Source organism: Acanthopagrus latus, chromosome 4, assembly GCF_904848185.1.
Source record: "Acanthopagrus latus isolate v.2019 chromosome 4, fAcaLat1.1, whole genome shotgun sequence".
Taxonomy (NCBI): Eukaryota; Metazoa; Chordata; class Actinopteri; order Spariformes; family Sparidae; genus Acanthopagrus; species Acanthopagrus latus.
Window position 1 is genome coordinate 4663006 of NC_051042.1, and position 14910 is coordinate 4677915.

The 14910-nt window shown below is 41.2% G+C and overlaps 1 protein-coding gene across 2 annotated transcripts; it reads right to left on the reverse strand.

The window, feature by feature from the left end:
* Positions 1-277: 277 nt before the first annotated feature.
* On the reverse strand, positions 278-14599 carry LOC119018634 (lactadherin-like). Of its 2 annotated transcripts, none has more exons than XM_037096452.1 (10): positions 14370-14599; positions 10821-10946; positions 9593-9724; positions 6211-6324; positions 5627-5808; positions 5393-5548; positions 4564-4708; positions 3708-3892; positions 3442-3597; positions 278-2135 (listed from the first exon to the last, which is right to left on the reverse strand). In XM_037096452.1, exons 1-10 carry the CDS (start codon positions 14443-14445, stop codon positions 1992-1994), a joined length of 1416 nt encoding a protein of 471 aa, XP_036952347.1. In that variant the 5' UTR covers positions 14446-14599; the 3' UTR covers positions 278-1991. The 2 variants fall into 2 exon arrangements, with proteins under 2 accessions (XP_036952347.1, XP_036952346.1); XM_037096451.1 differs by having other exon boundaries at positions 3708-3910.
* Positions 14600-14910: the final 311 nt, after the last annotated feature.

Sequence of the window (14910 nt, forward strand, 5' to 3'; positions counted from 1 at the left end):
TCTGATGGCCCGCTCTACCTCCCGAGCCTCCACAGCCGCCCCAAGCATGTTCGTCTCCCTCATGCTGCCCTGTTTAACTCCCCTGCATGTGGCCTCACTGATCAGTCTGTTCATGCAGAAATCAGCCACAGACACCCTGCCACGGACATCGTATGACCGGTGGGACTGTACGACCAGCGGCGGGGAACAAACCGTTGCATAACTGGGAACGTACATTTATGAAGCGTGACAAAGACTGTTTTTGTGTCTCTTGATTGAAAAGAAACACACACAAAGGTGTATTTTAACATTTAATAAATGATCTCAGTTCAAGACCAACAATGAATAAAAAAAATGTAAAACAATGTTTATGTTCTACACATATTTCTACATATTTCACATTTGTTGTAAAAAGAGTTAAATTACAATGAAGTTAATACGTAAGACTGAAGCAGAAGAATCAGCTAAAATGTGTTAAAATAAAAAAAACATGAAAACTTTTAAAAAGCCTTTCAGTTTTTATCCCATGTTTTGCTGGACAGAGCTGGGTGCTGCTCTTGGACACGTTATCTGCTCCTCATATTTAAAAACACCAAAATATTCTTTGCACAGGTTCAGGTTCTTCATGTTTGTGCTTGAGTAACTAAACAGCAGCTGGATGATAGTGAGGTTGGATGTTTATCCTCTGCGACTGTTAAGACTACAAGAAACAGCGAGGTTGTAAATTGACGTGTTAGTGCAAAGGAATGAAAGAAAAAGTTGAAAACTGGCAATTTAGCTTGAAGTCAAACTGGAGGAGGGGAAGAGCACTGTTATCAAGTCCAGACTTAAAGAGACAGTCAACCCTAAAATCAAAATGACATATTTTCCCTCTTCTTCCTCTTGTGGTACCTGTAGTGCTGTTTATCCATCTGGACAGATTTGGTGTGAGTTGCAGGGTTTTAAAGATGTCTGCCTTCTCTTGAGTATAAGATAACTTGATGAAACTCGTCTTGTGCTGCTCAAAGGGCCAAAAAATACATTTGATAAGTTCATCAGCAATGTCTCTTTCCAGAAATCATAACCAGGTGACTCAAGATGGTCCACAGGCCCCCTTGTGAGCAGTTTGATACAGGAACTATTTTCTCTCTGTATCACCGTGCAGGAGGAAGCATACATCTACTCATGAGAAGCTTGTTTAAAAATTAATTGCATCCTTATCAAACTTTTTAGCTCATAGAATTACAATGTAATCGTCTACTTTCTTCGGTAATTCGAAGGTAAACAGTTTCCTGATTTTTTAAAATTAACTCAGCTTCTAAAACTTAACATTGTGATTTGAACTCAAACCACAATATTTCTTAAAGCTAACCAAGTAGTATTCCTGGCAAAACCTAAAATCTGTCACACTGCAGCGGCCATGTTGTTTTGGAAACACTGATCAGATCTGTTTTGCACTGTATATTTGAAAAGATGACTTTATTTTGAAAAGATTACCTCAGAATTGCCATGTAAAGTAGACTATTAAATGTTCCACGAGCTAAAAAAACAACAATTTAAATTATAAGTTTGCTTTGCTTGGTAATTTTGAAGCAATCGGTTTCTTCTCGTTTATGAGTGAGGATGTGTGGATATCTTCAAAATGCAGCAGCTCACACCAAAACAATCTTCAGGGATGACAGGTAAGAGGAAAAATGTGTGCTTTTGAGAGAACTTTTTAAGATTTTAAGAGAACCTGAAATCAAGGAGGAGTAAATAATTTGGATTAAGAGCAAATTTTGTTTATATCTAAAACTATTACAGTCCAAATCATGGGTGTGTCTTAGTTTGTGAGCGATGTCAAACAATCCTATTAACATGAACATAAAAAAGTCTCTATATTCAAAAAGTGCTACAAGTGTTAAAGTCCCAGCAGCCAACAGGATCACAGAGCTGATCACAGGTCTGTAGAGGATCCATTCCTCTGCTGTGGGTGGAGGAGATGGAGCGACTGGATGAAGATGCAGAACTGTTAGATGGTAACCGATGAGGTTCTAGTCATCGCAGCCCAGCAGCTCCATGCGTAGAGTGATGCGCTCGTGCCACTCCCAGGGGACGACTCGGACGTACCGGGCGTAGAACGGAGGCTCGAACAGATTCTTCTTGTGGGAGTTGTTGTCGACGTTACCTGGGAAAAGCTGCAGAGAGATGAGTGTACGGTTAAGCACGTTCTCTGTTATGAGAACAAACTGATGATGAGGAGGAAGGAGGGCAAAAATAACTTCCGTCAGGTTCGAACAATTTCATGATACCAAAAAAAAACATCTATTGACCAAATGTCATCAGTCTGAGCAGTGTGAGACTTCTGACAACCTTATAATGTAAAAAGTCTCAGCTCCAGCAAGACGTCCAGACAACAGCTCCAGGCGGCTTCAATAACATCCCACGAGCCTGTTAGCTCTGTTTCCAGTAAAAACATCAAAGCTTCCTATCCAGTTTTATTGGAGCATCTCAGAGAAAGAGGCCGTGATGAGGCTTCACATTCCTCCGGGAAGAACCCAAAATATCTCATTATAAAGGCAAAGAGAGCAACAGAAACAGAAGCTGACAGTTTGTGGGTTTCTGGACTTCTGTTGACAAACTGTGAGCTGACAGACTGAGGACTGTGCCAACACTCAGAGAAGAGGTGATGAATGATGAGACGTGGGCCGAGAGACACCACAGGCCAACAGCTTTCTGATGCTTTATATTCAAGTTGGTTCAAGTTGGGATTGGAATTTCAAAAACAGAAATTTAAATGCAAAGCTGGGCTCAAAATTCTTGTTTCATTTTCTTGACATATTAGAACAGGGAAACTGTCAATGCATTCACCTCATGAAGTGTAATTATTTCTTGTACATGTTTATATTGTCATAATCATGTCTCTGCAAATAAAACAAAATGAGAAGTAAAATGAAATACAACTAAACATTTTTATATTTTCTTTCCATCACTCCATAAATCAGAAAAATATATGTTTTTAGGGATGGATTGTTATATTAAATCTGGCTATGAATGATATATGAACTTCCCCTCTTCAAAGAAAAACAGCAGAAAATAGAGAGGAACAGCACTGGAGACTCTGGTGAAAGTAAGTGCTGCTGATTTCTGAAACTTCTTCTGAGAAAACAAATTTCATAAATATTTAAACAAAAATGGTAAACAGGGTAAATATTTAACTCAAATATCACCATGAAGTTGATTACTGAGTGGTGATTGATTAATTGAGTTTGTTGATGACTGATGTTAACATGAATATGTAAATGAGGCAATCTTATCAAATTTGCATGCGTTAATAAACACCTCACTGTGCTTTTAGAAATATCCTTTCTACTAGTCTGATAGAAGACATGTTATGGGCGCAAAATAGCCAAAATCCCAAAAGTGTTTTCACCTGTTTAAATGGGGCTAATTCACTCAGAGCTCCATGCAGTATACTGTGTTAGATAATCACATATGTCTGACCTTATCATCACTGGAGTTCTCCTCCTTCACCAAACGCCACGACTCTCCATCGTTGCTGTAGGCGACTTTGAACACCGACACAAACTGCACCACCCCGAAGTCTTTGGCCCCCTGAGTGATGATGCCTGTCAGGCGCTTTGTCTTCTCCAGATCGACCTGGAGAAGATGACAAAAACAGTTATACTCCAACATAGGCACATTCAACACATTTTTTAATTTTTTTTTTTTTTTTTCCGCCATTAATGACACTTTGAGGTTTCGCTCACCTGGATCCACTCTGAGCGGTTGTTGTGTGCAGGAGACCAGGCGTTCGTCTTCCCCTGCTTGTCCAGTCGGGCAAACTGAGGGTGCCAGGTGAAAGTGTCGATGCCCCATGTGCGGTAAGTGCTGGAGGCCGAGAGCTGGCTGTCTGAGACGAGGCGAGACTTCATCCCCAGCGGCTCTGAGCAACCTGCCGCGTTTGAATACACTGTGAATTGAAAGCAGACGGACGGACGGAGGGAGGGGACACCAAAGCGATAGGAAGAGAGAGAGAGAGAGAGAGAGAGAGAGAGAGAGAGAGGAGAGAAAATGAAGACACCCAAAGAAAAGACAAACTGACCTCACCAATTCCAAGAAAATTTGTGAAAGTGACTGATTGAAATCATTGTACACCCACCATTGACCAAGAGGAACAGAAAGAGGTGCACAGAGTAGAAGAAAGCATGCAATAAGGTGCATAGAGCTGCACTGCAGTGTGTATACATTCCCCATGTTTCTCTGTTACTGTTTCAAATGTTATATTCAAAGAAGACACAGGACAAAAAGGATGAAGCTGAGGAAAACCACAAATGTGCATTTCTGTCTCTGTGTTTGCCCTGAATTGCTGGTTTATTGTTACGCAGTGAGGTCGCAGAATCCTGTTTATGGTATATATTTTCATGTTATGTAGTTTCAATAAACACTCTGACTGTCATTGCGCTCGTCAGCGCAGCCACAGTAAGAAGAAACAAACAGTGAAACAGAGGCAGAGTCTTCAGGGTAGAGTTCACAGAGGCTATAACTGCTATATCAGATTTGTTTTTTGCAGCCAGTGTTATTATCTGCTGAAGCTGACATGCTGCACGCTTTCTGTGTGTTTACCGTTGAGTTCACAGCCCACCAGCTCCATGCGCAGCGTGCAGGCCCTGCGGCAAATCACCGGGATGATCCGGATGTACTGGGCGACGATGGGAGGGTCAAAGAGGTTCGTCTTTGTGCTGTCGTTATCTGTGTTGCCCATGAAAACCTGCAGCACAGAGACACGATGAAGTAAGACGAGCAGGCGGAAGAAGGGATGCTTCCTGTGGGATCTGCTGTTCATGATTATCTCAAATCTGCTGGAACTGCGAGCATGACACCTTGATTTAATGTAGGGATGCACAGATTGACTGACTGAATTGATTGTTTTAGTGTTAAACTGTAAAATCATCCTGTCATTGTTCTATATCTGTGTTATCTTTGTGTGTTTCTTGTTCTCGTCCACAGTCTGCTTTCCCTCCACACCTGCACCTCCTCTCCTCCGCTGACCCAGCCCTGTTCCTAGTGTTTTTTTTCCACTCATTACCCCCACCTGTGTTTCTCCGCCTCTCGCCACCTGCACATCATCTCTTCTGTTAGTTAGTTTGAATTTAAAACCAGTTTTACAATTCAGTCTTTGTTGAGGAATCGGTTGTGTTTCCCTGATGTTGCTGCATGCCTGGAGAAAACCTCCTAACCCACTGACATTCCTGCCTGCCGTTACGTGCACTTAGGTCCAGTTTATCTGCTCCAGCATGGAGTGTCTTTATGTGAAAGAAGTTGTTTCATAAATGTATATGAATTTGTGCTCTTTCAAACGAGGGAGTAATGAAGGGCTATTTTAAACATCAGTATCGGCCCACAATCTCACAACCGACGACTCCCTAATCGAATTCAAGTGAAGTCATCTAACCTTGTCCCTCCGTTGGCCCTCCACTCTGTAGGTCGTGTAAGCGTTTCCATCGAAGCTGCTCGCCACCTTGAAGGCCTTGATGTACTCAGCCGTGCCCATTCGACTGGCGCCCTGAGTGATGATGCCTGTCAGACGCATCTTCTTCTGCATGTTGATCTGTTGTTAACAGCCAAGCGTTAATCACAACGCTCACTGCTCAGCCTCGTTATCTCAAAGCGGCCCCCTCTCTCTCACCTCGATCCAGGGGTTCCTGTCGTGGGCTGCTGACGTCCAGGCGTTGACGATGCCCTGGTTGTTGAGTCGCGCCAACTCGGGGCCCCAGCGCTGAAGTCCCAGAACGCCGTAGTGCACAGAGGACGCTGAGATCTGTGACTCCACGATCGCTCCTCCCTCCATCCCCAGCAGAGAAATGCAACCTGGGACACAGAAACTTAAACATTATAAAGCCTTAAACAAGTGATTACATTTACTCCTGTATTTATTTTGGAGTTGCTAAATATATTTTTAACTCTCCAAACTTTTAATGGCCTGATTACAGAGCACAGAAGAACAAAGTGTTATGTTTATCTGTGGTGGGAAAAAACTTGTTTCGGCACTTCATTTTCCACCAGTAAAGTACTTACTCAGCATATTACACCACTTTCTATTTCATATTTATCAGATTTGATACACAGATAGTAGTTTGTCGTTTGGCCAGTTTCAGAAACACACTCTTTTATCTTTTACGTTGTTTTTGGAAAAGGTTTCTGAGGAAAAGCAAAAGACATCCGACTATGAATATCAGGGAACTTAAATTAAATGGTAGTTGGTGTACGTACGTAGCTGGCACTGCTTTCCGACATACGGTGAGGGACACTGGCAGGTGTAATCTCCGTCAAGATCTCGACATATCCCTCCATTGTTACAGGGCTGGATGGCACAATCATTCACATCTGGAAAAGACAAGAATTCACTTTATTTTCCTCTACTCTTCAAACTACCTTCAAGAATACAAAAGAGGATGATTGTTAGATGTGTAGTGCACACCTGCTGCCCAGAGACATCTCAGAGGGAACAGACAGGGGTCGAGGCAGGTGCAGGGACACAAAAGCCTCAGTGTAGAGTTTGTCTTAAATTCAACATGATGACAGAAATGTTCCTGAAGGCAACGCTGACGAGACGGGACGTTCAGTTTAAAGGTCGCAGCCGGTTAGTGGGTGATAGGCAGCGACTGGTAATTGTATTTCGTGCACACTCAGGACCTTTCGGGAGGTTGGTTCCATGTTGTGTCACCATCAGTCAGCCCACAAGCCAACTCTGTGTATTGTAGCAACCACATAAGTGACATCGAGCTCCGACATCTCTTAAGATCAAATGTACAAACTGGACCCTTTAAAATAAATTCTATTCATTTCTCCTCTCCTTTCATGTCTCACTCTCTCTTGGCTGTCAGAGCCTCGCACAGCCTGTCATCCCCTTGAAATCTTTGGATCACTTATGTATTATGATCAACACATATTTGTAACTTTGTTGATTAAATCTGTACACAGTGCGATGACCTTCTGACCCTGCACCATGCAGAAGAACACTTGCTCAGTCATCCTCTTCTTCACAGGTGTTCCTGCTTGTATCAGATATTTTGTCACTGCAGTCTGGATATTCTGTGATGTTCTTGGTCTGATCTGTACATGAAGCATCTGTTAAATGTCAGTGCGTCTCTCCTCACACCAGAGATTCAACCATTTACATTTCCTGCTTTAATGGGTCACTAATTAATCAATACATGTCACATCTCAGGTTTTTTGTTCCTTCTGCCAAGGATCTTGAGTAATGCCACAGTAACCATGGCAACAAAACAAGTCTGTAGTCACTTCCTGTATCCTATTTGCACACTATGTGATGCTCCCTAATCTCCACAAGGTGGCGTACTTGCACAGCATGTCCAGATGGTTTATTTAGAGCAGTGGAAAAAAACAAAGCAGAGCAGCAAGTTTTACTTCAGCATATGTTAATCTTAAAAAATGACCTAAATATTTTCAGACTGAAAAACCAGATGAAAAGACAATCATACAACACAACAGTCCTTACTTTCAATACTAGTTCTATATACAGCTGGATTCTTGAGTCCTGGAGGCACACCAGGTAACAAACTCGCTGATGAAAGAGAAAACCAGCAGTGGAGGAGGACCTGTATCATGATGCACTGGTAATGACAGTCTTTACATATATGCATTATGATCATGGTCAAAAACAGTATTTCTGTCTGTTAATTGCTGGTTTTGACCAGATCTTAATGTATGTTTATGATGCTCCGTATACACTGAGACAGTCCTCACTGCAGAGACACTCGCTGCTTCTTTCTCTAAGCAGATCCACTCCAGCCCACAGCAGAACACTGAAAAAATGATTCTGCGAGTATTGATTCACATGTTTATTACATCGAATGATTCCACTGAATGATGCTAAATGAAATGTAATGTCTGTCCAGCTCTTTTTGACCCGTCTCTCTACTCTGGAAAGCTCTCTCAGAGAGACCTGAAGCAGAGGACAGGTTGACGTAATGCCACATGGATCTGTTTAATTCTTGTTCCCATTAACACTAAGAGGATTGCTCACAACTTAGAAACAAATGCCTGTATGTCTGTGACAACACTGGCACAACGCTGCTAATAACACTAAGAAACAGGTGATCCTGCTTGGAGGAGCGGCAAAAATAGCTTCAGTGTTTTTTCTTCAGGATTATTTTGTTTTGACTCGACATTCATTCTAACCAAGTGACAATTAGTGAAATATGGTATCCTGAATAACTGTCATTCTAAATTTCTTCCCTCTTTGCTTTCTTGCTCTTGTTTACCTGCAGATGAAACGAAGCAACTGATTTTTTTCTTGTGAAGCAACTACATTCATATAATTAGTTTCAAGTGTGAATTCATGTTTATCCCTTTACCAGTAGTGGAAAGTAACTACGTACATCTGTACAAACAAACAAATGAATTATGACTTAATATTATAGATTAAGATCAAACTTTATGTATCCCAGGTGGAAATTCACAAACTCTGAGTGCCAACATGAATCAGTCATGTAATGTGCTCTTGGTTGGTACTTTAAACTGGGAATAGACAACTTTTGTGCTTCACTCATCATTCTGAAATAAATACAGATAGATTGGTTCCCTCTGAAACATCTCTTTAACTGTGATATTTGTCCCGGCTGGGTTTTTCCAGAGTATTTCCACCTCTGGTCTTACTGGATTGAAAAATGGGACAGGTTCGAACTCATTCCAGCACCTCGACACCAGCCCGGCCGGTGACGTCTGACTGACTCAAATTAGAAACTGTTTGGGAGTCGACGACCAGACAGCACCAACACTACAATTGGTGGTCAGGCTGTGGGCTTTGGGTCGAGCTGCTCATTCATAAGAAATTCCTCTTCGGTGACGGCACGAGTCAAAGTCCTGGCAGCTTAAGTTATATTTTCTCTATTTAGAACTACAATAACAGAATGAATCTACACTCAACACTCATAAAACTTCTAGTTATTTCCTATCCAAATTATAGCTGTCAGTAGTTTGTGACAACAACATTCACACTTGTAGAAAATAATCCTCTTGGTCATTATTTTAAGAGGATATGAAGGAATTCACCTTATCCTATTCTTCACTTGATTTGCTTCAAGCTTTGAGCACAAGCGGACTCAGTGTTGAATTCGTGATGAAGGCGTCTGCATGCTTAGAGACTTGGAGTGGCCTTTTGCTAATTAGCCAAACAGAATGACCACAGAGCTCGCTGAATGAGATCCTTTCATGAAACTGCTGAGCGGACAACACGTTTCGTTCACCGCTGACGCTATGACAGGGTGGAAAAACCTCATGTGTTCACACTTGGAGAGAAAATCTGCTGCAAGTTGAGCCGACTGCAAAGTTTATCAGGACAAAATCTGACTTGACATTTTCCCATTTGATGACCTTTTTCTTGTTTCAGGATTATTTCAGAAGTGTTATGATTGTATTAAGACATAAAATCCTTCACATCATCACTTCTGGTTAATTAAAAGCTTTCTAAATTAGTTGGATAAATAACAAGATATCCCCTGAGAAACTGACAAATCAATAACTGTGCACTACACGGAGAATACAATTCACAGCCACTTATGGAGAACTTAAATGTGTGATTATTTAAACAGCAGCTCAGACTAATAAATCCCGTCCAGAGGTAACCTACTGGTCTGGCAGTGCACTCCCTCGAAGCCCGGCTGGCACTTGCAGACGTACTCGTTGAAAACGTCTCCTCGTCTGGTTGGAGCGATGATCTCGCATGAGCCATCGTTCTTACAGGGGTTTGGACTGCACGGCCCTGAGAGGAGGAAGAGGTCAAGTTTAATTCTAGAACACATTTCAACATAGCTTAAAGGTGAAGTTTCCTAAAACAATCGACAAAAATAAAGACGTGAAATGGCTCCATACAGCTCACACGGTGTAATCCACGAGTCTGGAGCTGATGTGAGATCCCAAATTGATTTGAAAAAAATGTATTTACAGGCTCTCAAAGCCAAAATCAAAGCTTAAGGCATAAGAGCACATCCCAACTTCAGTACAATCAGCACAATGGTCCTACACTGCTTTGCTGTGAAGCTCCAGAAATATTTTATAGGCTACAAAACCTCACCTGAATTTCCATCAGAACGAGGGTGAGTGGATAACAACTGAATTTTCATTTTTGGGTGAACTGTTCCTTTGAGCTGACAAGTGCTGCACAAAAGAGCTTTAAAATATAGAGTGAAAAGTAAAAAAACACACTGAAAAACAAACCAATGAAAATGGTAAACAACAAGGGACAAAATATAAAGTTAAAGAGAAGACAGCAGATTAAAAGGGTTAATGGGGTAGAATGCCAGTGAGTAAAAAGGAGTCTTAAAAACAAAGATGGAGGGAGAACATCTGGTATCTAACGGCAACTCATTTCACGAATGCTGACCAGCAACTGCAAATCATCCTTCAGTTTTAGTCGTGACTGTGAGATACGTAAGAGAATCTCAGAGGACCTGAGTGCTGAGTACCAGTTAATAAGGTCTGTGATGTCAGATGAGGCCCAACCATTAAGAGTGTTACAATGAATCAGCAAGGTCTTAAAGTGAATTCTAAAATAAAGAGGGAACCATGAAGTGAGGCCTTGACTGCGTACGGTCAACATCCTTGCAGCTGCATTTTAGACCGACTAAAGGTCTAAATAAAGGGAATATAAATAGCCCGTAATGAACGCATAATTACTTTTTCATACCATGAGACAGACGGCTTTGGCTTGAGTTTGTTCTTAGCCGATGTTCAAGACAGAGCTCAGAGTCAAAGGTATTATTGCTTGTGATTTCACACGTGTTTCGAGGTGACCTGGAGGGAAAGGCCTTTGTTAAGCTGTGTGATTTAACTGTGCTTCTTCGTCCTCCCTGCTGTACCTGTCTCTGTCAGGTTGCAGGTGTCTCCCCCGAAGCCATCGGCACAGATACAGATGAATGGATCGTCTCCGACCCCCGTCACACACGTTGCTCCATTATGGCAAAGATTCACCTCGCAGTAGTCACCTGAGGAAAGGAGAATATGACAAACAGTTAGTATAAAAATCACTTTAATACATATTTAAGTGGACATTTGCCAAGAAAAGAGCAATGACCACATTATAGACATGGACTGCACAAAAGACGTCCGTTGTCCATGTGCAGTTTCTATATTTCTGAAGGTTTGGACCCTTCCTCGCTGGTATCTGGCCACAACTTTCAAACTTAAAGCCCCTAGGTGGTAACACAATCTTTATGATCATTTTCAAAATCCAAAACCAAAACAACCCTGATGAGAGCAATTGGCTCGCTGAAATATTTCGGAATCTGATACAGGGAAGGGAAAGGGTATCAAGTGTGCTTCCTCTTTGTTGCGGGAGTGTCTGTACCAACAAGAGCTGCTGCTGCAGGCCCAGAGTGCTGAGTCACAGATCCTGGCTGGATCAGGGAAATAATGGCAGAGATGTCCAGAGGGAGCGGCGGGGCACCCGTTTATGACTCACAGTAGAGTAATCCAAAATCACCAAACCTAAACCTGTTGACTCATCAGCTGACACGTCAGAGTCACTGTTCAAACTCTGAACGGCCCCAGGTCACTTTCTTTGGCAACTCTGAGGTGGAAACTGATGAAAACTGCTGGACCATCACAATAAACAGGCGTAGAAACATTAAATTCAGTGTGTGAGGAAGAGAATTTTGCTGATTTTGTCACTGTATTCAAACTGTTTCATACTAGAACATACGTGACAGTCAAAGAACTGGGTAGACCAGATTTACCAAACAGGCGACATGTTCCAGCATGAGAGCAGGTCTGAGCACAAACACTGTGACAAAGTAATTAACCAGAGAGAACAGTGTAAACAGGAAGAAGTGTGAGTTGTGATACAGTTTCATGAGATTTAATGAAACATGTGCACTGTGAATAAATGCTGGAAAAACGGTGTGATAATTCAGAGTAGAAGTATTTTTGCTTCATGTTTTCGGCTCCATATTTAAAGGAAAATTTCACCCAGTTATGTAGTCTCCAAAACGTTTCAGGAGCTTCACAGCTTTCTTCCAGCACTCTTCTAAATGTCTGAAGTAGCTGGGGACTTAAAACATAAAATGGATTCATACAGCTCATACATGCAGAATGCAGAATGCTGCAGCGCTGTTTTGCTGTGAAGCTCCAGAAATGTTTTGTGGACGATGAAACTTCACCTGACTTTGCATAACGAAGAGGTACATAATACTACATAACAGCTATTTTTTCATTTTTGTATAAACTCAGCCTGTTTAAATGTATTTGAGCATGAGAACACACAGTGAGAACAGTGGATTTCTTATCCCACAGATACTGAACATTATACTTAAATAATAACAAACAGTTTTATTTCGCCAACACTGACAACGGAACGTGTCTACGTGCTGGATTAAGAGCTTGCAGGATTAGCCGGGCTGCACAGATGCATGCAGCTCTTTCAGGAATGAGCAGTTACACAACATGACAGTGCAGCAGCTCACAGGTGGCTCAGGACACGCAGCACACCTGACTGACAGGTGGGTGATGAGTGGATGTACACAAACGTCACGGCCATGTAGAGCAGAGACAGTCTGGGTGTCCCCCTGTTTGAGTTTTAAGCGCTCCTGGTTGGCTGCACAACTCCAGGTTGAACTGAAGGTAAGGGAGTGGACAGCTGGTTCATGTCGGCACCAGAAGCGAGCACATATGGTGTTATTTGACTCTCCATCTGCACCACCTCTGAGTGTGACACAAGGGTTAAGTGATTGTTCTTCTTGTTCTAATACTTTGTGCACTTATTCATTATTTCCACATTACTGATGATTACTGATCAAAGATCTCATTGAGTCAATGTTGTGCAAGTACCAATTGTCCTCCTTTTTGTTTGATTTATAATCTAGTTTTATCATAATGAGGAAAAAATTACAGTATGGAAAGTCAAATCATTTAGCAGATTTAGTGTCAGATTAGACCTACATCTACATGGCCATTATGTGAAATGTTGATATATTAAAACAATATTTATTACTATTATTAGAAATCATTACCCAATCCTCACATGCTGTATTTTCAACATCATAATTCTGTACAAATTAAGGTTTGATTTTAAGATTGGATAAAATAAGATGAAACAGAACTTTATTAATTGCGAAGGAAATTGTTGTGCCAGAGATTGCTCCAAAAATTTAAAGCACAACAGAAAATCAGTGACAACCAGTAACAATTAAGACAACAAAGAATGTCAAATATTGGTGAAATATACAAAAAACACAAAATGAAAAAAGTGTTTATAAAGGAGTTAATGCAAAAACGAGTGTCTTATACAATGACTATAGAAGTAAGACAAGTTAATTTGTAGAGTAAACTAAAAATGAACTAAAATAATCATGATAATACAATTTTGCTGAATGGTGGAAGGTTTAACACTGTACGTTTAAATGTAAACATCAGCAGAATCTAACAATATAATACTGTTAATGTTAGGGTGACTACTTGCTTGTGAAATTACTGTATTTTCCCATGAATATGACCAATTTAAAGGGTTTTTTTTATTTTTACAGTACAATGCTGTGTTTTCTACATGAAATTACATTAAAACAAATAACAGTCAAACACTGTTTCTTGATTGCTTGATCAATGTGGCTAAATACTTTGATTTTATGGTCTTTCACTGCTGCTATTTGACTTTGTTTCATGGCCATATCGTCCAGCTCAGGTACAAATCCATTATTTACGGAGAAGCTGTTGATGATGATGTAGATGCATCATCATCACATTTCCCTGTGGACAACAACACACACCAGAGCTGCTCATGAGGGACAATTCTTTTACAAACCTGCCTCTTATTCTACAATATAATCATTGCGTCCAACAGACTGTATAATAACAGAGCCTCAGTTGTAATAACAGAGCACTCACACATTGAAACACTCATTCTACCTGACAATGATGAGCTGCATCCTCAGATGAAGGACATATAAATTACACATCATCTGTTGTCAGTATAAAGTGCTTTATCACATGACTTGACCCAGATACTGAAGGTAATTTGGTGATGATAAATAAGAATATGTTGATATTATTGTTAAAGCAGCACTAAAACCTAAGACATTTAGCAGATATAGCAGCTGTGGTTGTTAAATGGCCCCCCTGCTGCACATCTCCCCTGTTTGTCATTCATCACAGCACCCAATTTCCACCAGGAGACACACAGAAGGAAAACAAAACGGGATCGCTATGAGTCAGTGGAAGGAAAATGAAAAGAAAAGAAAAAAGCCTAGGTGGCAGAGCTCAGAGCCAAAGTCTCCTGGTGGATTGTGTGGAGAAGTGAATGCAGTCTGGTGTTGGAAGAAGTAGAAACCTATGAGATCTGAAGTCAACGAAAACAAACAAACAAGAGGAGTTGAGGAGTGAATAGGAGTAATCAGATTAATGTGAAGGACACTTACCTCTGACTGAATTCAGGCACAGCAGAAGAGTACATGTTGCTACAGCCGCTGTTAATACATATCCAGGACGTTTCATATTTGTTTCCTCTCAATCTGTCTGTCTGTCTGATTGTTTGTCTGTCTGTGATTGTCTGTCTGTCTGTCTGATTGTTTGTGCGGAGCGACGCCGCGCCGCTGAACTTCCAACCAGTGCTGCCTTTAAGTGCCGTCGGGAAATATCGGAATTCTGACTGGGGCGGAAAGAAACGCCGAAGTGTTAAATGAGCCACCGGGATTTTTCGATAATACCCGGGCTAACGACGTGTGACGTGAGTTGGGCGGGGAGCTCGGAGCTATGACGACAAACAGACACAGACAGTAATGTAAGGAACTTTTCCGAAAAGTTGAATTCATGATTATCTTATTGTTTCACATTTGACACTTGTTTATTCGGTCAATTAGAGGTTCTTGTTTTTTAATTTGTTGCCATGTTTACTTGAAACACCAACAAAATTTAGCCAACTTTCTTTGTTAATATTTGTTAGTGAACACGTAAACTTGA

Coding starts and splice junctions, on each gene's coding strand:
- LOC119018634 (XM_037096451.1), bottom strand. CDS start 14,445: ATGAAACGTCCTGGATATGTATTAACAGCGGCTGTAGCAACATGTACT. Junction 10,947..14,369: donor GTGCCTGAATTCAGTCAGAG/GTAAGTGTCCTT, acceptor TCCTTTCCTCAG/GTGACTACTGCGAGGTGAAT. Junction 4,709..5,392: donor AGGGCCAACGGAGGGACAAG/GTTAGATGACTT, acceptor TCTGTGCTGCAG/GTTTTCATGGGCAACACAGA.